A 25,106-nucleotide genomic window follows, 5' to 3' on the forward strand; every position below is an offset into this window, starting at 1 on the left:
AATGGGTTAAAGCCCTGGCCTGAAGCACCAGCATCCAATATGGGCACCGGTTCTAGTCCCGGCTGCTCCTCTTCGGATAGAGCTCTCTGCTATAGCCTGGGATAGCAAAGATGGCCCACGTCCTTGGGCCCCTGCACCCACATGGGAGACCCGGAAGAACCTCCTGGCTCCAGATCGGCGCAGCTCTGGTCGTTGCGGCCAACTGGGGAATGAACCATCAGATGGAAATTCTCCCTCCCTCCCTCCCTCCTTGCCTCTCCTCTCTCTGTGTAACTCTTTCAAATAAATAAATCTTTAAAATAAAAAAAATTCCTCACAGTGAACAGTTAAGTGCACTAAGTATTTCAAGAAGCTTAATACTATACAAAGGCCTCATGAGCTAACGAATCTTCTGAAACGGTTTCCAAATTTTTAAGGAATGCGCATTTTTCTTTTTTTTTAATTTTTTAATTTTTTTGACAGGCAGAGTGGACAGTGAGAGAGAGAGACAGAGAGAAAGGTCTTCCTTTGCCGTTGGTTCACCCCCAAATGGACACTGCGGCCGGTGCACCGCGCAGATCCAAAGCCAGGAGCCAGGTGCTTCTCCTGGTCTCCCATGGGGTGCAGGGCCCAAGCACTTGGGCCATCCTCCACTGCACTCCCGGGCCATAGCAGAGAGCTGGAATGGAAGAGGGACAACCGGGACAGAATCCGGCGCCCCAACCGGGACTAGAACCCGGTGTGCCGGCACCGCAGGCAGAGGATTAGCCTATTGAGCTGCAACGCCAGCCGGAATATGCATTTTTCTAAGACAGTCCCTAAGTTTTTGTAACATTCTCTAAATCGATCAGTGACCCAAAGGGTCAAGTTAAGATCTACTGATCAATTTCTCTAAAAAGGCTGTCTGAAAATGGTAGTTGAGGCCAGCGCCGTGGCTCACTAGGCTAATCCTCCGCCTTGCGGCACCGGCACACCGGGTTCTAGTTCCAGTCGGGGCGCCGGATTCTGTCCCGGTTGCCCCTCTTCCAGGCCAGCTCTCTGCTGTGGCCCGGGAGTGCAGTGGAGGATGGCCCAAGTGCTTGGGCCCTGCACCCCATAGGAGACCAGGAGAAGCACCTGGCTCCTGCCATCGGATCAGCGCAGTGCGCCAGCCGCGGCAGCCATTGGAGAGTGAACCAACGGCAAAGGAAGACCTTTCTCTCTCTCTCTCTGACTGTCCACTCTGTCAAGAAAAAGACAGAAAGACAGAAAGACGTCGCTCCCCCTCTTCGTGGAGGAACGACACAAGACCCTGCGCTGTTCTTCCGTCTGCTCGGCCCTCCCCGGGTTTGCTGCTGGTTCTTCCCGGGTTGGCTACTATCCCTTCCACCTCCGTGGAAGGGCAGTTCCCCCTGGCCGCATTCCCCACTTCCGCAGGGGAGCGGCACACCGCCGGCCGGCTCTCTTCGGGGGCTGCACAGGTGTTCCTTCAGCTAGATGTTCCCCATAGATGTTCCTGGTGCATGCCGTCTCTCTCCTCCTTTATAGTCCTCCTCCGCCAATCCCAACTCGGCTGAGTACGCTGCTCTCCAATCAGGAGCAAGTCCTACAGTTAATTGGTTGAACTGGAGGCAGCTGTGCGGAAGCTGTTTACTTCTCTCCCAGCGCCATATTGTGGGAGAGCAGATGCATAGAATAAGTCCTAATTCGAGTAACTTAGTCTAGTCCGGATTGCTCCCCACAGAAAGACAGACAGACAGACAGACAGAAAGAAGGAAAGAAAGAAAGAAAGAAGGAAAGAAAGAAGGAAAGAAAGAAGGAAGGAAGGAAGGAAGGAAGGAAGGAAGGAAGGAAGGAAGGAAGGAAGGAAGGAAGGAAGGAAGGAAGGAAAGAAAGAAAGAAAGAAAGAAAGAAAGAAAGAAAGAAAGAAAGAAAGAAAATGGTAGTTGTGTCTAAAGTAACAAAATATAATGTGAACTGTTATAGAAAAAGCAATTCAGGTATAAGAAATGTTTAAATGACTGAAAAAAAAAAAAAAAAAAAAAACAAATGCACAACTCTACGCTCCTTAACAGCAGCTGCCTCTGCATTTATCGAGGTTACTCTTTGCTGCCACCTGCCTACAATCTGTAGTATCATTTTATATATTTACTTACATTTACTTACTGTACATCTATTATGTGCCAGACATTATTCTAAGAACAAGAAATACAAGAATAAAAACAAAAGTGGTCAGCATTGTGGCATAATGGGTAAAGCCACAACCTGGGACACCGGCATCCCATATGGGTCCCAGTTCATGTCCCAGCTACTCCACTTCTATTTTTTTTAAAAAAAAGATTTATTTATGTATTTGAAAGTCAGAGTTACACACAGAGAGAAGGAGAGGCAGAGAGAGAGAGAGAGGTCTTCCATCTGTTCACTCCCTGGTTGGCCACAACAGCCAGAGCTGTGCTGATTCGAAGCCAGGAGCATGTGGGAGCAGGGGCCCAAGTACTTGGGCCATCTTCTACTGCTTTTCCAGGACTTAGTGGAGAGCTGGATCAGAAGTGGAACAGCCGGAACTTGAATCACACCCATATGGGATGCTGGCACTGCAGGCAGCGGCTTTACCTGCTACACCACAGCACCGGCACCATTGCTGCTCCATTTCTAATCCAGCTCCCTACCAATGGTCTGGGAAAAGCAACAGAGGATGGACCAAGTATTTGGGTCCCTGACACCCACATGGGAGATCCAGATGAAGCTCCTGGCTTCAGCCTGGCCCAACCATGGTCTTTGCAGCCATCTGTGGAGGAAACCAGTACATGAAAGATCTCTGTCTCTCCCTCTCTCTTTCTGTAATTCTTTCAAATAAATACATAAATCTCTTTTTTTATTTTAAAGATTTATTTTATTTATTTGAAAGTCAGAGCTACACAAAGAGAGGAGACAGAGAGAGAGATTGAGAGGTCTTCCATCCACTGGTTGACTCCCCAGATGGCCGCAATGGCCAGAGCTACACCGATCCAAAGCCAGGACCAGGAGCTTCTTACAGGTCGTCCACATGGGTGCAGGGGCCCAAGGACTTGGGCCATCCTCTACTGCTTTCCCAGGCCATAGCAGAGAGCTGGATCGGAAGAGGAGCAGCCAGGACTAGAACCAGCGCCCATATGAGATGCCAACGCTTAAGGCCAGGGCTTTAACCCACTGCACCACAGCACCGGCCCCCTATAAATCTTTTTTTTTTTTTTTTTTTTCCAAAAATTCCCTGACATTCTAGTCTAGTGTATATCCTAGTGAGAGTTAGGGAGAGGAGAGGAGACTGAAAATAAGTAAGTAAATTAGTACATCAGAAGGTGGTAAGTAGCAGAAAAACAAAGCAGGAAAGAAAGAAGGTTACAAGTGTTGTCAGAACTAGGGCAGGTATTTGGCACAGCAGTTAGGATGTCACTTGGGACACCTACATCCCCTATCAGAGTGCCTGAGTTGTATCCCAGCTGCTCTGCTTTCAATCTAGCTTCCTGTCAATAAGCATCCTTGGATGCAGTAGAGGACAGTTCAAGTACTTCGGTCCCTGTTACTGAGGTGGGAGACCTGGAATGAATTCCAGGCACCTGCCTTTGGCCTGGCCCAGCCCTGGAAGTTGCAAGCATTCAAAGAATGAGCCAGTAGATGGAAGATCTGTCTACTTTTTAAACAATAATTAAAATAATAATAGGGCTCACCAAGAAAGTGACATCTGAAAAGAGACTTGAAACAAGTAAAGGAACCAGCCACCTGGATACGGCGGGAAGAGTTCTACAAGCAGAGCAGAGAGCAAGTGTGAGGGCCATAAGCAAGAACGCGCCGCGGAATGGAGGCAGAACGCAAGCAGGAGAGCACGGCAGAGTGCACTGAGGAAAGGAAAGCTCTTGGAGAAAGGAAAAATAAGATAATCCATTTTCATAAAAGGTAGACTATGAAGTTAATCTCTTGACCCAAAACTACTTTACTTTGGATCCTATGTTGTTAAGAATCTTGATATTTGCTGTTAAGGAAGCTGAATTTGGGGCCTAATGAGTGAAAAACTAGTTTTAGTCAGCTACTAATCAACTAATAATAGATTTCTTCTGGGAGTTCTTCCTATTATTCAACGTAAGGAAAGGAAACTTGCTTTCCAGTTGTCTACAGGAACCTGTTTTACCCATCATAAAAGTGAACTTTTAAATTTATACAAAGGGACCAGTGTTGTGGCACATCAGGTAAAGCCGCCACCTGCAGTGCCAGCATCCCATATGGGTGCTGGTTCGAGTCCTGGCTGCTCCACTTCTAATCCATGGCCTGGGAAAGCAGTAGAAGATGGCCCAAGTCCTTGGGCCCCTGCACCCAAGTGGGAGAACAAGAAGAAGCTCTTGGGTCCTGGTTTTGGTATGGCCCAGCCCCAGCTGTTGCAGCCATTTAGGGAGTAAACCAGCAGATGGAAGACCTCTCTCTGCTTCTCTGTAACTCTGCCTTTCAAATAAATAAAACTTTAAAAAAAAATTTTATGGGGCCAGCACTGTGGCGTAACAGGTAAAGCCATTGCTTATAGTGCCAGCATCCCATATGGGCACAGGTTTGAGACCCGTTGCTCTACTTCCAATCCAGCTCTCTGCTATGGCTTGGGAAAGCAGTAGAAGATGGCCCAAGTTCTTGGGTCCCTGCACCCAAGAAGCTCCTGGCTCCTGGCTTCAGATTGGCGAAGTTCTAGCTTTTGGCGGCCAATTGGGGAGTGAACCAGCGGATAGAAAACCTCTCTCACTCTGTCTCTCCTTCTCTCTCTGTGTAACTCTTTCAAATAAATAAATGAAATCTTTTTTGAAAACGTTTAAAGAAAATTTATATAAACCTCAAGATTCAGGAATCATGTTTCAAAAATCTAATTTTAGAAGTCACTAAATGCATTCAGTGTAGAGATGAAGCCAGGCCATAAAATATATAGCTATTAATTAATTAATTAATTAATTTGGCTATATTGAAAATAAACTAAACTTCGTAGGCCTTACAAAATTATTTTCCCGCCTACCGCCAAGGGTTTGACCCACAGCCACTATACAAACTTCAATGTAATCAGCAGCACTGGGTCCAGCAGACCTGTCTACTATTGTCCTGCTACAGCAACTTACACTAACTTGAATTATAAAGAGCTTCTTGGGGCAGTGTTGTGACACAGTGGGTAAAGCCTCCAACAGTGACACTGGCATCCCATATGGGCGCTGGCTGGAGCCCCATCTGCTTCACTCCAAATCCAACTCCCAGCTAATGACCCAGGAAAAGCAGCAGAAGACAGCCCAAGTGCTGGAAGAAGCTCCTGGCTTTGGCCTGCCCCAGCCTCCACCACTGAGGCCATCTGGGGAGTAATCAGCAGATGGATGAGCTCTCTCTCTGACTTTCAAATAAATAAATAAATCTTTAGAAAAAAAATTAAAGAATATTTCACAGTTTCTGAGCACCTCTGCCCCCTAAAAAAGAAGAAAATAGCAGGTATATTTTGGGGGAATAGAAAGTCAAGGCCACAAGAAGTAAAAGATAATGTCAGATCTCACAGGTAACTTAAAATTCTGGCTTTTTGGGCCAGTGCTGTAGCATAGCAGGTAAAGTTGTCACCTGCAGTGCTGACATCCTATATGGGTGCAAGTTCGAGACCCAGCTGCTCCACTTCCAATCCAGCACTGTGCTACAGCTTGGGAAAGCAGTAGAAGATGGCCCAATTCCTTGGGCCCCTGCACCCACATGGGAGATTCGGACGAAGCTCCTGGCTCCTGGCTTCGGATTGGCTCAGCTCTGGCCATTGCGGCCAACTGGGTAATGAACCAGCAGATGGAAGATAGCGCTCCCTCTCTCCCTCTCTCTATGTGTAACTCTGATTTTCAAATAAATAAATAAACTTTTAAAAAATAAAAAATAAAGTCATTCTGCATACTTCTGACAGCTTTAAAAAAATTCTTTCACTCCAAAAGCAACAAAGAGCCAGTAGAAAATCAAACTTTTGTTACGCTTACCGGTGTTTCTGCTTTTTACTCAGGAGTAGCTGAGCCACAGAAGCACAGGTCTCAGCTTCTTTTACAGCATCCCTGAGTTTTCGAAAGAGCTCATTCTCTGGGTATTTCCTGTCCTCAGCATCTTCCAGCATTACTCGCAATTCAATCAAATCTGTAAAAATAAAAATACCATATACTGTGATCACAGAACAAAAGCCATTCTAAAATGTTCCCTAAACTCACTCAAGTGCGTTATCAACCTAATAGAAACCTACCACAGCTGTGCAATGAAAGCTGCTGACCAGGTGGGTGCTCGTTCCCTAATGCCTGTTCACAAACATAATAATCAAGTCTAGGGGCTGGCACTGTAGCATAACAGATTAAGCTGCCACCTACAACACAAGCATCCCACTGGTTCAATTCCTGGCTGCTCCACTTCTGATCCAGCTCACTGCTACTGGCCTGGGAAAAAGCAGCAGAACATGGCCCAAGTGCTTGGCCCCCTGTACCCATGTGGAAGAACTGGAAGAAGCTCCTGGCTCTTGGCTTTAGTCTGGCCCAGCCCTGGCCATTGTGACCATTTGGGGAGTGAACCAGTGCCTGGAAGACTGACCTCTGTCTCTCCCTCTCTATCTTTCAAATAAAAATAAGTAAACCTTTCAACAACAACAAATCAAGTCTATATTCAATCAACCCCTAGTCTCAATCCCAGAGGAAAAAATAACCCAAACTGAAAAAGACCTCTTTTAAAATGACATTCATTTCAACAAATTCATCCAAAAGGGGAAAAGTAACCTTTCTTGTGGTTGAAGTTAGCAGCTAATGCTTCTGTAACACGACTGACCCAGGTGTCATAGGACTGTGCCCTGACTTTCACACCATATAACAGAGAAGGGAGGTCTTCTAAAGGGTAACGATACCTATAAAAAAAAAAAAAAAAAAAAAAAACCAGAGATTAAATCCAATAACAACGTCAAAATAAGTTTCAAGTACAATCAGCTTAAGTACAATGGCCAGAGGAATAGGATCTTGATTTATATAAAATCAAAAAAGCCCACAATTTTAAACCAAAGGGAGATAAAGAACATATGAAATAAATAATAAGGAAACTACATTTTAGCTGCCAAGTATGGTCCAACTTTAAAGGACTAGTTCTCAAGCAGGGGAATTAGAGGAACAAACAGAAGGTATCAATCTAGAGACAGAGAAGGGAATAACCAACAACATCATTAACCAACAATATCATTAACAAGATAATGGAGGCCTTACAAGACACTTTTAGATACCTAAGACATTTCTTCTGCATGGGGCAGGGGCACAGATCAGTTGGATGGTAGAGACATACAAGCCGCTCAGGATTACAGGAGCATGTGAGAGCAGAGAGAAAACAGGTGGTTCTGCATGCTGAACACTGTCGTTCATCATCAGGAACAAGTTCAAACACCTCTTCTTCTGACATCAGGACACCCTGAAATATAATTTATGCCAGTAAATGAAATCTTTCTAATTTTTAAGGCATCAAAAATCTTGATTTTTATCTCTGTGGGCAAATTTCTGATTTAAGACATAAACATGAAAAGTACAATGGCACAACATGAAAATAATTTCTAAAAATAATCATTACTAGGGTGGGTGTAAGGGGCAGCAGGTTAGGGCCACTGTTTCCACGGCCCACATCCCAATCTAGAATGCCAATTCAAGTCCCAGCTACTCTGCTCCCAATCCAGCTTCTTGCTAATACACCCTGAGAGAAAGCAGATGATGGTTCAAGTGCGTGGGACCTTTTCACCCACATAGAAGATCTGCATGGAATTCCAGGCTGCGGACTTCGGCACGGCCCAGCCCTGGCAGCAGGGCATCTGGAGAGTGTACTGGGGGTGAAATTTCTGTTTCTTGTCACTCTGCTTTTTGACTAAATGAAAATAATTTTTTAAGATTTATTTATATATTTGAAAGTCAGAGTTACAAAGAAAGAGGAAAGGCAGAGAGAGAGAGAGGTCTTCCATCTGATGGTTCACTTCCCAATTGGCTTCAATGGCCGGAGCTGCACCGATCCAAAGCCAGAAGCTAGGAGCTTCTTCCAGGTCTCCCATGTGGGTGCAGGGGCCCAAGGACTTGGGCCATCTTCTACTGCTTTCCCAGGCCATAGCAGAGTTGGATTGGAAGTGGAGCAGCCAGGACTCAAACCGGCGCCCATATGCTATGCCGTCACTGCAGGCCAGGGCGTTAACCCGCTGCACCACAGCGCTGGCCCCAATAAATTTTATCAGAAACATAAAAAAATTACTCAAATTTTTAAAGTAGACAACACTAAACTTTGATATCCAAGGATGAACATTTGTGTGATAAAACTATAAACAATATACAAATAGGTGACAACTACAAAGTCAAGATAGCTTTTAGAGGGGGAAGGTGGAAACTAATTGTGAGATGATTTTGGGGGTGGCTGACAAAGTTCTATTTAATGAACTGAATGGTGATGACAAGCTTTAACATATAGTTCATTAAGCTATATAAATTGTTTTACATGGGCCAGCGCCACAGCTCAAAAGGCTAACCCTCCACCTGCCTGGAAAAGCAGTAGAGGATGGCCCAAGTCCTTGGGCTCCTGCACCCACGTCGGAAGACCCAGAGGAAACTCCTGGCTTCTGGCTTCAGATCGGGTGCAGTGCCAGCCACTGCAGCCAACTGGGGAGCGAAGGAGTGGATGGAAAAATATCTCTCTCTCTGCCTCTCCTTATCTCTCTGTGTAACTCTGACTTGCAAATAAATAAATAAATCTTTAAAAATTTTTATATAGCTTCAAAACAGCTGGCAAAGGGGACACTAATAGGATAACTAACAAAGTTGGGCTGCTTCAAGAAATCTGACACCATTTCCCCAAGTACACTCCAAGGACCACTAATACCAAAAGACATTTTGAAAACAACAGTTCTTTTCTGGAAAATGTAGATTGGGGCTGGTGTTGTGGTGCAGCAGGCAAAGTTGCCTCTTGTGATGACAGTATCCCATACAGGCACTGGTTCTAAGTCCCAGCTGCTCCAATTCAGATCCAGCTCCGCGCTAATGCACCTGAGAAAACAGCAGAAGATGGTCCAAGTCTTTGGGCCCCTGACACCCATGTGTGAGTCCTGGAAAAAGCTCCTGGCTTCAGATTGGCCCAGCTCCAGCAGCTGTGACCATCTGGGGTGTAAACCAGTAAATGGAAGATCTCTCCCTCTCTGTCTCTTCCTGTCTCTTTGTAACTCTCCTTTTCAAATAAATGAAAGAAATAAAAGGAAGAAAAAAAGATGAATGCTGTATATCATATCCCTCTCACTTTGACAAATTAACAACAGACACCAGCATATTAAAGTAAAGCAGTAAGGATAAAAGAAGGAAGGAAAAAGTGATGAGACACAACGCCAAAGCAAAAACCCTGGGGCTGGCATTATGGAATAGCAGGTAAAGCCGCTGCTTCCAAGGCCGGCCTCCCATACTGGACTGCTGGCTGAGTCTCAGCTGCTCTGTTTCAATTCAGCTCCCTGCTGGTGCACCTAGAAAAGCAGCCTAACTTAGGCTGCTGCAATTCCATGTGAGAGACCAGGCTCCTGGCTCCAGTCTGGCCCAGATCTGGCTGTGGAAAACACGTGGGGAATGAACTAACATTTGAAAAGATGTCTTTCCCGCTCGTGCTCTTTCTGTCATTCTGCCTTTCAAATAAGTAAAGTAAAACTTTAAAAAAAAGAAACAAAAACCATCTCCAAACTAGATATTTTTTGTGTTCAACTCCTGCAGGGATCAAGATGAAAATGGATTCTTCCTAAAGGTTTACTTTTTATTTTTAGTACATTCCATAAGTAGTATCAGTTACAGAGAACGTTAGCAAACATACCATTTGTACTACAGATTCCCTTAATCGTGTTTCTTCTTCCATCATGAGCGTCAATTCTTTGCAGACCATAGCAGCCAAGCCTACATCTAGGCATTCAGGATCTGCTGCCATCTTGAAAATGAGTTCTTCATGGGAAAAGACACAATGACGCCTTAGCCGGCGGTAATGATTCACACACTGACGTCCAATGGGCAACTAAAAACAAGAAATTTCTATGTTAAATTATGGTTAATAACATATTCCGGAACTGAGCCACTATTTTATCCTTCAGATCCTCCCTTTTATTATAAAGATGACAGAATAATAAATTCTATTTGAATGTAAGAGCCAGCTATACACACACACACACACACACACACACACACACACATATAAACCCTTTATGACCCAGTAGGAATTTCAAAGGCTTTCTCAGAGAAAATTCCTATAATCTCACATGTTAAAAGCTTCTAACCTAAGCTGTTGATTTTCTATTCACGTACATCAAGAATTTCCTTGGCATATAAACGAGGCAGACCAGTCTAATGTGAGCCTAACAGAAAAAAAAATACTGTAAAAATCAATATATAATTTTAAAGTTCAGACCATAAAGGATTAAGCTTACGTAATAAACATTCATTTCCACAAAACAAGAATAGATATGATTAGAAGGGAGAAACTGGAGGGAAGGGGGAGAAATACTACTTAATCCACACTAGCTCCTGGATTCAGATCGGCCCAGCTCTGTTGCAGCCATCTGGGGAGTGAACCAGCAGCTAGAAGATCTCTCTCTCTCTCTCTCTCTCTGCCTCTGCCTCTGCCTCTCTGTAACTCCACCTTTCAAATAAATAAATAAATCTTTAAAAAAAAAAGGCAGAAACTTACCATAGCTCATATATGAATCACCCTGTTTCCTACCCAACACTTTACCAAGTACCATATAAATCACAAAACATTCAATGAATGTTTGTATGATTTTGGTAACAAGTGTTGTGGCACAGTGTTAAGATTAAACTATATGTGGGATCTGCACATTCCATAAGGGAGTGCCAATTCAAATCTTGACACCACCACTTCTAACCCAACTTCCTGCTAATGTACCCTTAGAGGCAGCAAACTTGGGCCCCTGCTACCACATGGAAAACTGAGATGGAGTTTCAGGCTCCTGGCTTCAGTCTTGCTCAGCTGACTGTTGTGGACATTTGGAGAGTGAACGAGCAGAGAAAAGAGCTCTTTCTCCCTCTCTGACACTCTGCCTTTCCAAGCAGATGAAAATAAATAAAATTAATTTTTAAAAGTTGGTTCAATTTTGGGGCCGGCACTGGTCCTAGCTGCTTCATTTCCAATCCAGCTCTCTATGTCCTGGGAAAGCAGTGGAGGATGGCCCAAGTCCTTGGGCCCCTGTACCAATATGGGAGACCCAGAAGAAGCTCCTGGATCCTGGCTTTGGATCAGCTCAGCTCTGGCCATTGCAGTCAACTGAGGAGTAAACCAGCTGATGGAAGACCTCTCTCCCTCTCTGGTTCTACCTTTCTCTGTAACTCTATCTTTCAAATAAATAAAATAAATCTTTAAAAAAAAAAGGTGATTCAATTTTTAAAAATACATTACAATCCAAGGTAAAATCCTAAATTTAGTCTTATTCTTGCTAAATTATGCTACTACCAAAGAGTAACAAAGAAGAAGTTTAAAATTACTAGATCTTTGGGGATGGTGGTGTGGTACAGTGAGTTAAGCCACTGCCTGTGACACCGGCATCCCCTGTGGGTGCCAGTTCTTGTCCTGGCTGCTCCACTTCTGATCCAGCTCCCTGCTAATGGCATGGGAAAGCAGCAAAAGACAGTCCAAATAGTTGGGCCCCTGCCACCCATATGAGAGACCTGAAAGAAGCTCCTGGCTCCAGTCTGGCCTAGCCCTGGCTATTGTGGCCATTTAAGGAGTAAACCAGTGGATAGAAAATCTCTCTCTCTGTTCTTCCCTCTCACTCAGTAACTCTACCTTTCAAGTAAATACATCTCCTTAAAAAACTAATAGATTATTCATTAATCAAGGAAACAAATATTACCTCTCTACAGTTAATCATGGGACTTAATAAATTAAGATGTCCACAGAGGGGCCTGTGCTGCGGTGTAGGAAGCTAAGTCTCTGCCTGCAGCACCAGCATCCCATATGAGAGCCATTTCTAGTCCTAGCTGTTCTTCCAATCAAGCTCTCTGTTAATGGCTTGGGAAAGCAGTGGAAGACTGCCCAAGCACTTGGGCCCCTGCACCCACATGGGAGATCCTGAAGAAGCTCTGGCTCCTGGCTTCAGGTTGGCCCAGCTCCGCAATTGCAGCCAATTGGGTAGTGAAACCGAGGATGGAAGACCTCTCTCTCTCTGACTCTCCCTCTCTCTCTGTAACTCTGCCTCTCAGATAAATAAATCAATCTTTAAAAAAAAAAAAAGCTCACAGAAAACAAAAAACACAGAAAAAGCTCCAATATAACTAATATATTTGCCCCAAAAGGTTAAGTAAGGCAACAAAAATATATTACTGAAAGAAAAAGACAATGTGTATTATAAATATACAGTCTTTCCCCAATCAGTATCACATAACCGTAATTACTTTTTGATATCTACCTCATATAAAAGCAAAACACTGGTATTATCAAAAACACTGGTATTATCATTTACATAAAAGTACAGTACACAGTCTTAAAAAATTTTAAAAAGGGAATATAGCAAATATAAAATAGCAGAAGAAATGTCTATCAGAAGGAAAATGATGGCAAAATATATATTTTTTAAAGATTTTTATTTATTTATTTGACAGAGTTACAGACAATGAGAAAGACAGAGAGAAAGGTCTTTTTTCCATTGGTTTACTCCCCAAATGGCCTGGAATATTTTAAGATAAAAAACAGAACTAGATATTTGAAAATGTGGTAGAATTAATACTTGAAATTATCTCTAAAAGCCTGATGATCAACTTTGTACCACATAAATCACAAAACATTCAATGAATGTTTGTACGATTTTGGTAACAAGTGTTGTGGCACAGTGTTAAGATTAAGCTGCATGTGGGATCTGCACATTCCATAAGGGAGTGCCAATTCAAATCCTGGCACCACCAATTCTGACCCAGCTTCCTGCTAATGCGCCCTTAGAGGCATCAAGCTTGTAAGCTCCAGGAGTGCTCTGAGAAAGCAGGAATTATATATTCCTAGAAAAGTATTAATTGCCCATTTAAAGTTTAAACAGAATGACAAAAAATTATAAAAGGATAAAGCATAAAGAACTAAAAAAATCTTCCAAATAAATAATATGGAAACTCAAAAAACTTTCTACTGCAACATTTAATCCAGTCTTCACGGAAATATTCATAACTGAACCCAGCTAAGCAACTCTGACAACTCAGCAACATTTTATGGGGGTGTTAGTAGACGTACAACAGCCACTTGTTATAGAACAGACCCAGTCAGCAGTACAGAAGTTCACAGCTTCAGCAAAGTTGTAGCCCTGATTAAATCCAGAGTGATAGGCACGAGGAAACGTCACAACAAACTCGCCAGCACACTGATTGGTCCTGTATACCTAAATGCAAATTGGGAAGCAAAAAAAGAAACAAAATAAAAACAACAAAAAAGAGAAAGATTTTATCAGATAATTTCAGAAGCCTTTTCTAAAACTGAAAACACTAAACTGTTAGCACATATCAGAAAATATCAGGATTTTAGAAGTAGCTAAAAAAACTTGCCATGGGACTCCAAATCCCATTAAGTTGGCAGGTACCAATGCCATCTTACTAGCTAAAGTGATCAGTTTAAGTTCATAACTGATCATAAAGATAGGATTAAGTGTCAAAGGGGTCACATAAATAAGACCAAGTGTCTGCTAATAATAATTGATAGAATTAAAAAGGAAAGAACGACCCAACATGGGAAGCAGGACACACAGCAGACTCATAGAATGGCTAATGCCCTAAACAGCACTCTGACCTCAGAATCAGCCCTTACGGCATTCAGATCTGGCTATAAAGCCCATGAGAGCATTTTAGGCATGGAAAGCCAAGACACTGAGCAAAAGTTGACCTACATGAAAGATCTCTGTGAGTGAGATCCCCGTGGAGAGAACGGCCATCAAAGAAGGAGGTACCTTTCTCTGAAGGAAGGAGAGAACTTCCACTTTGATTATGGCCTTGTCTAAATAAAATCTGAGTTTGTGAACTCAAGAGGCTTCCATAGCCATGGCAGCTCATGGTAAGAGCCTCGGATGATTACTGACATTATAAATAAGGGTATCAGCCGGCGCCGCAGCTCACTAGGCTAATCCTCCACCTGCGGCGCTGGCACACCGGGTTCTAGTCCCGGTTGGGGCGCTGGGTTCTGTCCCAGTTGCTCCTCTTCCAGTCCAGCTCTCTGCTGTGGCCTGGGAAGGCAGTGGAGGATGGCCCAAGTCTTTGGGCCCTGCACCTGCATGGAAGACCAGGAAAAGCACCTGGCTCCTGGCTTCAGATCAGCACAGTGCGCCAGCCGCAGCAGCCATTGAGGGGTGAACCAACGGAAAAGGAAGACCTTTCTCTCTGTCTCTCTCACTGTCCACTCTGCCTGTCAAAAATAAATAAATAAATAAGGGTGTCAATTGTTAAATCAACAACAGGAGTCACTGTGCACTTGCTCCCATGTAGGACCTCTGTCCTTAATGTGTTGTACTATCAGAATTAATGATTAAACTAGTCTTCAAACAGTACTTTATACTTTGTATGTCTGTGTGGGTGCAATCTGTTGAAATCTTAACTTAGTTTAGAGTTGAACTTCTGTATGTAATAAAGATAATTAAAAATGAATCTTAATGAAGAATGGAGTGGGAGAGGGAGTAGGAAGAGGGATGGTTTGGGGGTAGGAGGGCAGGTATGGGGGAAAGAACTGCTATAATCTAAAAGTTGTACTTATGAAATTTATATTTATTAAATAAAAGCTTTCTACAAAAAAAAGAAGTAGCTAGAATTCTACTTTCTTAACATAGTCACTGATATTTGTTATAATTCATGACACAAATTAGCAGCCAAGAGATTCTCAAGAAGAAAATGTTACTCTTACTAAGCTACTAGTTCCCTAATTTGATAAAATTTTTAAGAGAACTTTTTGTATTGCTGTATTGTAAATAGTGGTAAAGGATGGAATTGCCTGCTACCTTTGAATAATTTTCTAGAAACTAAATTGATTAGTTCACATGTCATATGGGATATCCCCAAAATCCACACATCTGAATCTCACTTCATTTTATAATAGCACATGTGTCTTCTGAAAAGTGCCAGATTCTAGTATAATTCATTCTTTAAAGATGAAGCAGCATTACAGATGTTACTTAACTGGCTGCCTCATTAAGGTTATAATGAATATTTGAGTATATGTACACACGTACTAGGCTTATACTTTATCTTGCTTTAGTTTCTATTTGAAAATCACTATAAAATCTGAAAACTAGGAAAGTTATATCATAGTATATATTTACTTCACTGTCTCATATATTAAAAGCTCTGAAATCTTTATACAAAAAATACGAATAAAGATTATTATTATTAAAGATATCACATGGGGTTGGCATTGTGGAGCACTGGGTTAATAAGCAGCTGCCGTGATACCAGCATCCCATATGAACACCAATGGGAGAGGCTGGCAGCTCAGTTTCCATTCTGCTCCCTGGGAATGCGCCTGGGAAGCCAGGGGAAGTGGAACATGGCCCAAGTAGTTGGGCCCCAGCCACCCATGTGGGAGACCTGCACAGAGTTCCAGGCTCCTGGCATCAGCCTGGCCCAGCCCTGGCCATTGCAGCCACAGCAAGTGAACCAGCAGACAGAAGTTCTCTTTCTGTCTCTCCCTCTGCCTATCAAATAAATAAACAAATCTTTTAAAAAAAATATATATATATCTTAAAATATACCTATATTTTGGCAAAAGGGGGATAAAGAATAGGAGTTTATTCTTCAAATCAGAAAGTAATTTACTGAAAACAGAAGATAGCTATACATAAAGCATGATTCAGATTTTAAAAACATCCCTTCTTAATCAGATAAAAGATGTTCCCTTCTGAGTATAAATTTAGCTGCTAGATGATACGACCTTTCATTTTGAGTTACAAAATAAGGCATATGTTTTGACTCCATTCTAATCAAAAGCAATAATAACTTTAAATTTAAAATACTGAAGGGAGACACAAAATGACTCACAGGCACACCATGCTCCATTAGCACATTGGGGTTCATTATGGTGACTAACTGATGTAGGAGATCAGGCTGGGATTCAAATAATTCAGGAGCCAGCTCCCTCATCACCTCCTCCAGTTGTTCTGCAGCATGAGATGGCACACCATACCATGTCTTTGGCTCCCCCCTAGCAAAAAAAAAATAAATAATTGTTTAGCTTTTAGCTAGGCAGAACATAGTACCAATGAGACCAAGGTCTCTGATTCAAATCAACTAAATTAACTTTTTCTTATTCCATGGCCGGAGATTATATACCCCAAATTTTAGACAACCATCTCACAAACCTGTGCTACCATTCATAACAAAAAACTACAGAGATCAGACACATACTTATCACCTCTATCAGAAAAGCAACTCAAAGCACATGGACTTGTTAAAGTGGATGAGTACCTTCAAACAGGAAAGACACTAAATGGAAAGCAAGCACTGTTCCAAATGAAACTAATATACTGCCTGGATTCACAGGTCCACTGGACAGTCTAATTATCCCCAAAATAATCAAAGCAAAAGCAATAATCAATGCTCTCTAGAATACCTGTAACTTCATTCAAATTGAATTCAATTTTACTACCCAAGAAAATAAGCCAAGGCTAAAATTTATTGAAAACTTGAATATAGTTATGTCTATAAACCTTAAGGACCAAAATCTTGACATCATTAGTCCACTAGACTTCAGAAGACTACAATTCATGTAGAACACTAAGTTGTACTCCAAGGAAAAAGATTTAATATTAGTCAAGCTATTTATAGGAAAACTATATTCTTAATCCTCTAGAATTCATAAGACTATAGAACAGTTCTGTCCACAAAAGAAGTTACTACAGTGATAATAAATGTTCTGTTTGTGCTGGTCAAAACAGTGAGCAGTTCCTACTCACATGTCTATGAAGTGCTTGAATGTGGCAAGCACAAGTAAATTTTTAATTTTACTTATACTTAACTACTTTAAATTTAAATAGCCACATATGGCTAGCAGCGATCATATCACACTATACAGCAGTAAAACATGACAAGAAAATCACGAGTTTTCTACTGTATATTATGTAGTTTCTTCGACATGGAGAAAAAAATATCATCCAGCTAAGATTTAATAGTGGGCAGAGAACTGCCTAAGAAAGTAAAAGCTGTGGGTCAGACACAAAACAAGTCAGCAAAGTATTTAATCACTTTTGTGATTATGTGTAACTTGGGAATTTTTAGAGAAAATTTATTTTAAAAATATTCTTGAAAATTTCTAATACTGAAGGTTATATCTTAATTAAACAAACTTTAAACATCTGTCCAGCATAACAAAGGATACACCATAGGACAGGTGGCACAGTAGTTAGGACACCACTTGAGGTGCCCACAGCCCATATCAGAGTATCTAGGTTTGATTGCTGGCTCCACTCCTGATTCTAGCCTCCTGCTAATGTACATCCTGGGAAGCAGAAGATAACGGCTCAAGCATTTGGGTCACAGCCATCCACATGGAATACCTGGGCTGAGCTCCTGGCTTCTGGTTTCTGGCTTTCGCCTGGCCCAGCTCTGACTGTTACAGGCATCACAGGAGTAAATCAACAGATGGAAGACTCTCTCTCTCTCTCTTTGAAATGAATAAAAATTAAAAAAAAAAAAAAAAAAAAGACAAACCAATAGAGTTTTTACAAATATACATCATTTGCTCTAAAACTCTAGGCACTGCCACCTACATTTTTTTTTAAAAGACTGATTTATTTATTTGAAAGGCAGAGTTACAGAGAGGCATAGGCAGAGAGAGAGAAATCGTCTTCCATCCGAAGTAGAGCAGCCGGGGCTGAACTGGCGTCCATATGAGATGCCAGCACTGCAGGCAGCAGCTTTTACCAGCTATACCACCGTGCCAGCCCCTACATATACTTTAAAATGCAAAATCTCCTCTCTCTCCAATATATTACTAGTCAACATTTGGGTAGGAAATACTTGCAAAGTTTGTTCTCCTTAAACTATCACCTAATATTATTACATCTGAGAAAAGGTCACTAAGTATGTATGGATGCAATACTGAATATAGCACATACCAGTGTAGGTAATTGATGGAATAACTCCAGTGATCTTCAATGTGCCAGCAAAAAGAAGAAAAACACATCCCCACATACAGCCATGGCACCTTCATTCCAGAGATGTCCACATTAATATGTGCAAGAACAGACTGATCTAGGACAGGCATGTTATTCAAATTCCAACCAGAAAGTGCATATTCCTATAAAAGACCAAAAAAAAAAAAAAGTTAAGTGAAAGAGCAGAAATCACAAGTGTACAACAGAAATCTAAAAGGAATCTACCCCCCAAAGTAAATTCTGTTTATTTACAACAATCTAGGATATAGAAAATGTGCTCTTTTTTCTCAACTACATGTAACTCATGTAACCAAATATTTAATCTCACCTCCTATCTAGGTTCTATTTACATTTCCTTCTATTTCAGATACCTCTGGATTTACTCTGAGGCCCAAGAGCAAAGCTTATTATTACACCCCAGACTATCAGTAAAAAAATGTGATGCCTGTTTATTTTTACTTTCATTTATTTGGAAGGTAATAAGAGAGAGAGAGAAAGAGAGTGAACTCACATCTGCTAGTTCACTCCCCAAATGCCTGCAATGGCCAACATTAGCCTGGGCCAATTAAGTCAGGAATTCATTCCAAATCTCCCATGTGGGTGGGAAGAACCCAATCACTTGGTAGCCCAATTACCAGGATGGGGAATGTCAAGACTGCAGATCACTTAAGTCCCACAAACTCATTTGGTTGCCTACAAAGAGAAACACAGGTGGGACTCAAAATTCAATAAATCTGTAGCAGGCTAAACGGTAACTGGGTAATTTTGTATGGCCTGTGAATGTTACATCCCAATGGCCTTTGGTATAAAAAAGGTCCCCCACCACTGAGTCCTAAAACATCCCCACTGGGTCCCAGGGTCTACACTGGCAAAAAGCTAGAATCAGGAGCCAGAGCTGGAAATGGAACCAGACCTAAATGCCTGCTGTGAGGCCTATATTGGGAGGCTGTTATTATATTTCTATTTATCGGCCGGCGCCGCACCTCACTAGGCTAATCCTCCGCCTGCGGCGCTGGCACACCGGGTTCCAGTCCCCGTTGCTCCTCTTCCAGGCCAGCTCTCTGCTGTGGCCTGGGAAGGCAGTGGAGGATGGCCCAAGTGCTTGGGCCCTGCACCCACATGGGAGACCAGGAGAGAACACCTGGCTCCTGGCTTCGGATCAGCACAGCACACCAGCCATAGCAGCCATTTGGGGGGTGAACCAATGGAAGGAAGACCTTTCTCTCTGTCTCTCTCTCTCTCACTGTCTAACTCTGCCTGTCAACAAAAAATAAATATTTAGAATTTCTATTTATCCCCAGTAGCATAACTTCCCAAAACATCGTTACTGTATTTACAGAATGGTACTAGATAATGTGAAGACACAACATAATAAAATAGACGACCATGAATCTGTGGCAACACTGAAGGCTGACGTGATACACAAAGTCACCACCAGAGCCAGCACTGTGACACATCCCATATGGGCACCGATTCAAGACCCTGCTTCTCTGCTTCTCTGCTTCCAATTCAGCTCTCACGTTGGGAGATCCAGAGGAAGCTTCTGGTTTCTGGCTTCAGATCAGCCCAGAACCAGCCATTGCAGCCATCTAGAGAGTGAACCAGCGAATGGAAGATCTCTCTCTCTCTCTCTCTCTGCCTTTCTGTAACTCTGCCTTTCAAATAAATAAATCTTTAAAAAAAAAAAAAAAAGTCATGGAGGAGAGAATAAGAAAGTCTACTATCAAAGAGGGAAGTTCAATATGAAATGAGATATAACTTCTACAATCTAAAAGATTAAAAAACAGATTTCAATAGCTACTACCCCCCACCGTGTTTTTCAGTTTGTCAGTTAGCTGGTTGAAAATATAAGCAATCTAACTGAGGAAACAAGGTCTACACACAAAAAAGTTACCACACAAGGTAATATAAATCAAATTCCAGTTACAGCTATATACAAATAAATTACACAGTTCTCCAGGGGACAAGGAAATAGTTATCATCATGAATTTGATATGTTAGGAAAACTTCATAAAAAAGGAAGAAACTTTGAAGGGTAGATAAGATTTCGTTAAACATTTCGCGAAGGACAGCTACAGCAAAGAAAAAGATGAAACAGAGATGGAATACACTCATCCGGCTGCTGAAGTGGCACAGTGCAAGAGTCATACAAATAAGAAATAAGAATGGAAAGAACTAAGCTTGGATTTTAACCTACATTCTACAGGGAAATAAACATTTTGAAAAGTCAAATACAATAAAGTAACTTTAAATATTTTTTTAAATATCAAAGTGTTTTTACTCATCCTGTATCTTTTCTTTCAATTTGAAAGGCAGAGTTACAGGGTGATCCTTGACATTATAAATAAGAGTGTCAATTGTTAAATCAACAACAGGAGTTACTGTGCACTTGCTCCCTGTGTGGGATCTCTGTCCTGTACTATACGAATTAATGGTAAAACTAGTCTTCAAACAGTACTTTATACTTTGTATGTCTGTGCGGGTGCAATCTGTTGAAATCTTAACTTAGTTTAGAATTGAACTTCTGTATATAAAGATAATTAAAAATGAATCTTAATGAAGAATGGAATGGGAGAGGCAGTAGGAGGTGGGATGGTTTGGGGGTGGGAGGGTGCTTATGGGGGAAAAGATCGCTATAATCCCAAAGTTTACTTTCGAAATTTATATTTATTAAATAAAAGTTTTCTTAAAAAAAAAGCAAGTACAAGAAAAAAAATAGTTTCCTACACTAATATTAAACTTCCTAAATATAAGAATGGATCACAGTGCCCAAGACATTTGTGCAATGTACTTTTAGGCTACATACTTGCTTTCCTTCCAAGAGTCCAGAATTTTTGTGCACATTTAGCAAAGGGTACTCAGGTCACCAGTCCCCAGCATAAACCTTGTGCACTGTGTCTCTAATGAGCTTCTCTGGGAGGCAACATTTCACACATGTTGCCAGCATTTGATAATGGAGTAAATTCAGCACTTCTTTCAACAGGAGACAAAACCCTTAAATTACAATCAATTATGGCAAGGACCAGAGGAAAAAGAGAAGAAATGAACATCTCAATTCAGCTTTGTACAAAAAAGCTTTATACATCTCCTAAGGGACAGGACTTTATTTGCACATTGTTTTAAAAGTATGCTTTGGGGGAGGGTGCTGTGGCATGGTGGGTTATGCCACTGCCAATCCATATGGGATGCCAGGTAGAATCCAGGCTGCTCACTTGCAATTTACCTCCCTGCTAATGCATGTGGGAAAGCAGCAGAGGATGGGCCAAGTCTTTAGTCCTCTGTACCCACATGGGAGACCCAAAAAAGCTCCTGGCTCCTAGCTTCGGCCTGGCCCACCCCTGGCCATTGAGGCTATTTGGGGGGTGAACCAGCAGATGGAAGATCTCACTCTCTTTCCTTCCTTCCCTTTCTCTATAAATCTGCCTTTCAAATAAATATCTAAAATCTTTAAAAAAAAAATGCATATTTGGGAGGACACATTTGGCTGAGCAGCTAGGATGCTGGCTAAGGTATCCATGTCCCATATTGGAGTACCTGGGTTCAATACCCAGTTCTGGCTCCTGATTCTGGCTTCCTGCTAACGTAGACCCTAGGAAGTAAGTGATGGCTAATAGGATTGGGTTCCTACAACCCACATGGAAGACCTATACTGAATTCTTGGCTCCTGGCTTAGGCCCAGCTCAGCCCCAGCTGTTGCAAGAATTCAGGAAGTGAATTAACAGATGGAAGCTCATATTCTCTCTGCCTCTCAAAAGATTTTAAATGTATAACTGAAAGTCTATCTGCTCAAGCACTAAAGGAAAATTATTTTTGAAACTATCAATAAAATGTAATTTAAAAAAATAATTAAAATGAAGTTAAATAATTATAAAGGCATTTTGAATTTGCTGTTTTTTAAACTGAAGACTAATTTATATTGTCCAAATCCTACTTTTTTTAAAGGTTTATTTATCTATTTGAAAGGCAGAATTACAGAAAGAGAGGGATAGATACAGAGATCTTCCATTACTGGTTCACTCCCTAAATGGCCTCAATGGACAGGGCAAGACCAGGCCAAAGCCAGGATCCTAGAACTTCATCCCAATCTCCTACCTGGGTGGCGGGAGCCCAAGCAATTGGGTCATTCTCCACTGCCTTCCCAGACATATTAGCAGAGAGCTGGATCGGACATGAACCAACACATATACGGGATGCTGGTATCACAGGTGGTGGCTTAACCCACTATGCCACAACACCAGCTCACAAATCCTAAATACTTCATGCTTTTAAGATAACATGATAACATGGTCCCTTATGAGCAGAGAGAGGTAGTTTTCTATGCAAAGGCCAACTCAGCTTGAGGGAAAAAGCAGACGCTTGGATAACACTATATGCACCTCTTCTTCTGGTAGCATCTTCCGCCGACCATCTTTGACAGGAAATCCACTTCCAAAGTCTTTTGAGGAGATATCAGCTCCATACTCTACAATGACATCTTCTTCAATGCTGCTCACCAGCCGCCAGAATTCCTTTTCTACAAGTTCTGTGGGAACCATCTACAGAGACAAAAAATGATTATTAACGCCTTATAACTAAAACCCACTAAAACATAACACTCAGGTCAAGTGACACAAACTCACAATGGAATTTAAAAAAACCTCAGTTCCCAGGGCAAACATTCCTCAAGTCTTAGCTTTCTCCACTGAAAATGGGGAAAACCTGAAGACATTAAAGAACTTTAATGTTCAGAAAAACATAGTGACCTTAAACAGTCTTTTTCTGAAAAAGCTGCTTCTCAAATAAGAGGGACCCCAAGGAGAACAAGGAAATATAACAAGGCTGAATGTTAACAGTTTTAGCAAAATTTTTTGACAGGTACTAAAATAAGCCCAAGATCACCAAAGAAAATAAACAAACTCCATATCAATTACAGGCTGGTCTTGTGGTGCGGTGGGTTAACACCCTGACCTGAAGCACCAGCATCCCATATGGGCACCAGTTCGAGACCCCACTGTTCCACTTCCGATCTAGCTCTCTGCTAGATCTAGCTCTCTGCTAGAAAGCAGTGGAGGATGGCCCAAGTCCTTGGGCCCCTGCACCCACGTGGGAGGCCTGGAGGAAGCTCCTGGATCTTGGCTTCGGACCGGCCCAGCTCTGGCCATTGCAACCAATTGGGGAGTGAACCACAGGATGGAAGACCTCTCTCTCTCTCTCTCTCTCTGGCCATTGCAACCAATTGGGGAGTGAAACATAGGATGGAAGACCCCTCTCTCTCTCTCTCTCTCTCTCTCTCTTTCTCTGCTTGTCTCTCCTCTGTGTAACTCTGACTTTCAAAAGAAAAAAAATAAATAACTAAACAAGGGGTGAGCATGTGGTCAAGTTGAGGCCTACAATGCCAAAATCCCATTTTAGAGTAGTAGTTCAAGTCCTGGGTACCCCACTTCCAATCCAGCCCCCTGCTAATGCACCTGGAAAAGCTGTGGAAGATGGCCAAGTCCTTGGGCCCCTACCACCCAGGTAGGAGACTAGGATGGAGTTCTAGGCTCCTGGCTTTGGTATGGCCCAGATTTGGCAATGGCAGCTATCTGGGGAAGTGAATGAACGGACAGAAGATCTCTCTCTCTAATTAATTAATTAATTAATTTAAAAATAACTTATTAAATAAAAGCAGCAACAACCAAATACCTCATGCTTTTCTGTAAGTAAAAAGGGCTAATAAAGTAATTCAAACATGAACGTAGATTTTTTAACAGGCAAGTATAAACTACCACACTAGTTTTAGATTTAATGTTCTCACACCATTTTCATGCTGTCCCTGTTTTCCACAAAATAATGAAAGTAATAAATAAGCTGAAAGATTTTAAATCAAATAAATCTTTGTATGTTCACAAAGTGACCTAAAAGATAGCTACTCACATGGACTGGCATATTGAAATAATCAGACTTAAAATTATCTGCCATCTCTCCAAAGCTCTGAAGTGTATACTCTCGTACAGCTTGTTCAAATCCAAAGGCTTCTCGAGGTTTGTTACACTCCTGGAAAGAAAAAATCATCTAAGATTAACTCACTGCAACTGAACTAAAGAAGCATTAGGCTGGCGCCGCAGCTCACTTGTAATCCTCCACCTGCGGCACTGGTACCCTGGGTTCTAGCCACAGTTGCTCCTCTTCCAGTCCAGCTCTCTGCTGTGGCCTGGGAAGGCAGTGGAGGATGGCCCAAGTGCTTGGGCCCTGCACCCATGGGAAACCGGGAGGAAGCACCTGGCTCCTGGCTTCAGATGGGCACAGCGTGCCAGCCGTAGCGGCCATTTTGGGGGTGAACCAACAGAAGGAAGACCTTTCTCTCTGTCTCTCTCTCTCTCACTGTCTAACTCTGCCTGTCAAAAAAAAAAGAAAGAAAGAAAGAAAGAAAGAAAGAAAGAAAGAAAGAAAGAAAGAAAGAAAGAAAGAAAGAAAGAAAGAAAGAAAGAAAGAAAGAAAGAAAGAAAGAAAGAAAGAAAGAAAGAAAGAAAGAAAGAAAGAAAGAAAGAAAGAAAGAAAGAAAGAAAGAGAAAAGAAAAAGAAAGCATTAATGCTCTTAGGTACTACCTCCTTTGATCATTTTTCTAGGTAAAGCAAATCAACGAGGAAGCAAAACAAATATCACCTAAAGTAGTAACAGAAAATGATGTTCAAGAACCTCAACTTCTTTTTCACAACAGGAAGGCAGAAATGAGACAAGTGTAGACTCTGCAATTCACATTGAATTCTGGCACCAAGACAAGCACTGGAAGGATTACTGAGCTAGAATCAAGCCCAGAGATGCCTGTTATGCTTAGCGCATCAGCAGATTTGGCCATGAAGAAAGAACCACTCAAGAGAGAAGGAAAGGTAATGGATAATGGGATAGCCACTGAATTGCTAGGCTATCTGGACAGAAAAATTTGTTCACACTATCAATCACCATGACCAACATCTAAACAAAAATTTAGAGTAAAACTGCCTCTGATTCTTCAACCTTCAAAACAGTAAA

At 41.9% G+C, this 25,106-nt stretch overlaps 1 protein-coding gene across 2 annotated transcripts in view; it reads right to left on the bottom strand.

Annotated features, from left to right (window-relative positions):
• The window catches only part of KDM5A (lysine demethylase 5A), a 95,023-nt gene that overhangs the window by 38,569 nt on the left and 31,348 nt on the right, over positions 1-25,106 (bottom strand). For both annotated transcript variants that reach the window (XM_002712783.5, XM_008259863.4), the window contains exons 9-17: positions 24,011-24,130; positions 22,492-22,650; positions 18,077-18,258; positions 16,002-16,164; positions 13,247-13,366; positions 9,814-10,008; positions 7,226-7,407; positions 6,735-6,859; positions 5,961-6,111 (exon numbers count right to left, since the gene is read on the bottom strand). In XM_002712783.5, the coding sequence (XP_002712829.1) occupies positions 5,961-6,111; positions 6,735-6,859; positions 7,226-7,407; positions 9,814-10,008; positions 13,247-13,366; positions 16,002-16,164; positions 18,077-18,258; positions 22,492-22,650; positions 24,011-24,130 (1,397 nt within the window). The remainder of the gene's footprint in view (positions 1-5,960; positions 6,112-6,734; positions 6,860-7,225; positions 7,408-9,813; positions 10,009-13,246; positions 13,367-16,001; positions 16,165-18,076; positions 18,259-22,491; positions 22,651-24,010; positions 24,131-25,106) is intronic.

This window comes from Oryctolagus cuniculus, chromosome 9 (genome assembly GCF_964237555.1).
Source record: "Oryctolagus cuniculus chromosome 9, mOryCun1.1, whole genome shotgun sequence".
Taxonomy (NCBI): Eukaryota; Metazoa; Chordata; class Mammalia; order Lagomorpha; family Leporidae; genus Oryctolagus; species Oryctolagus cuniculus.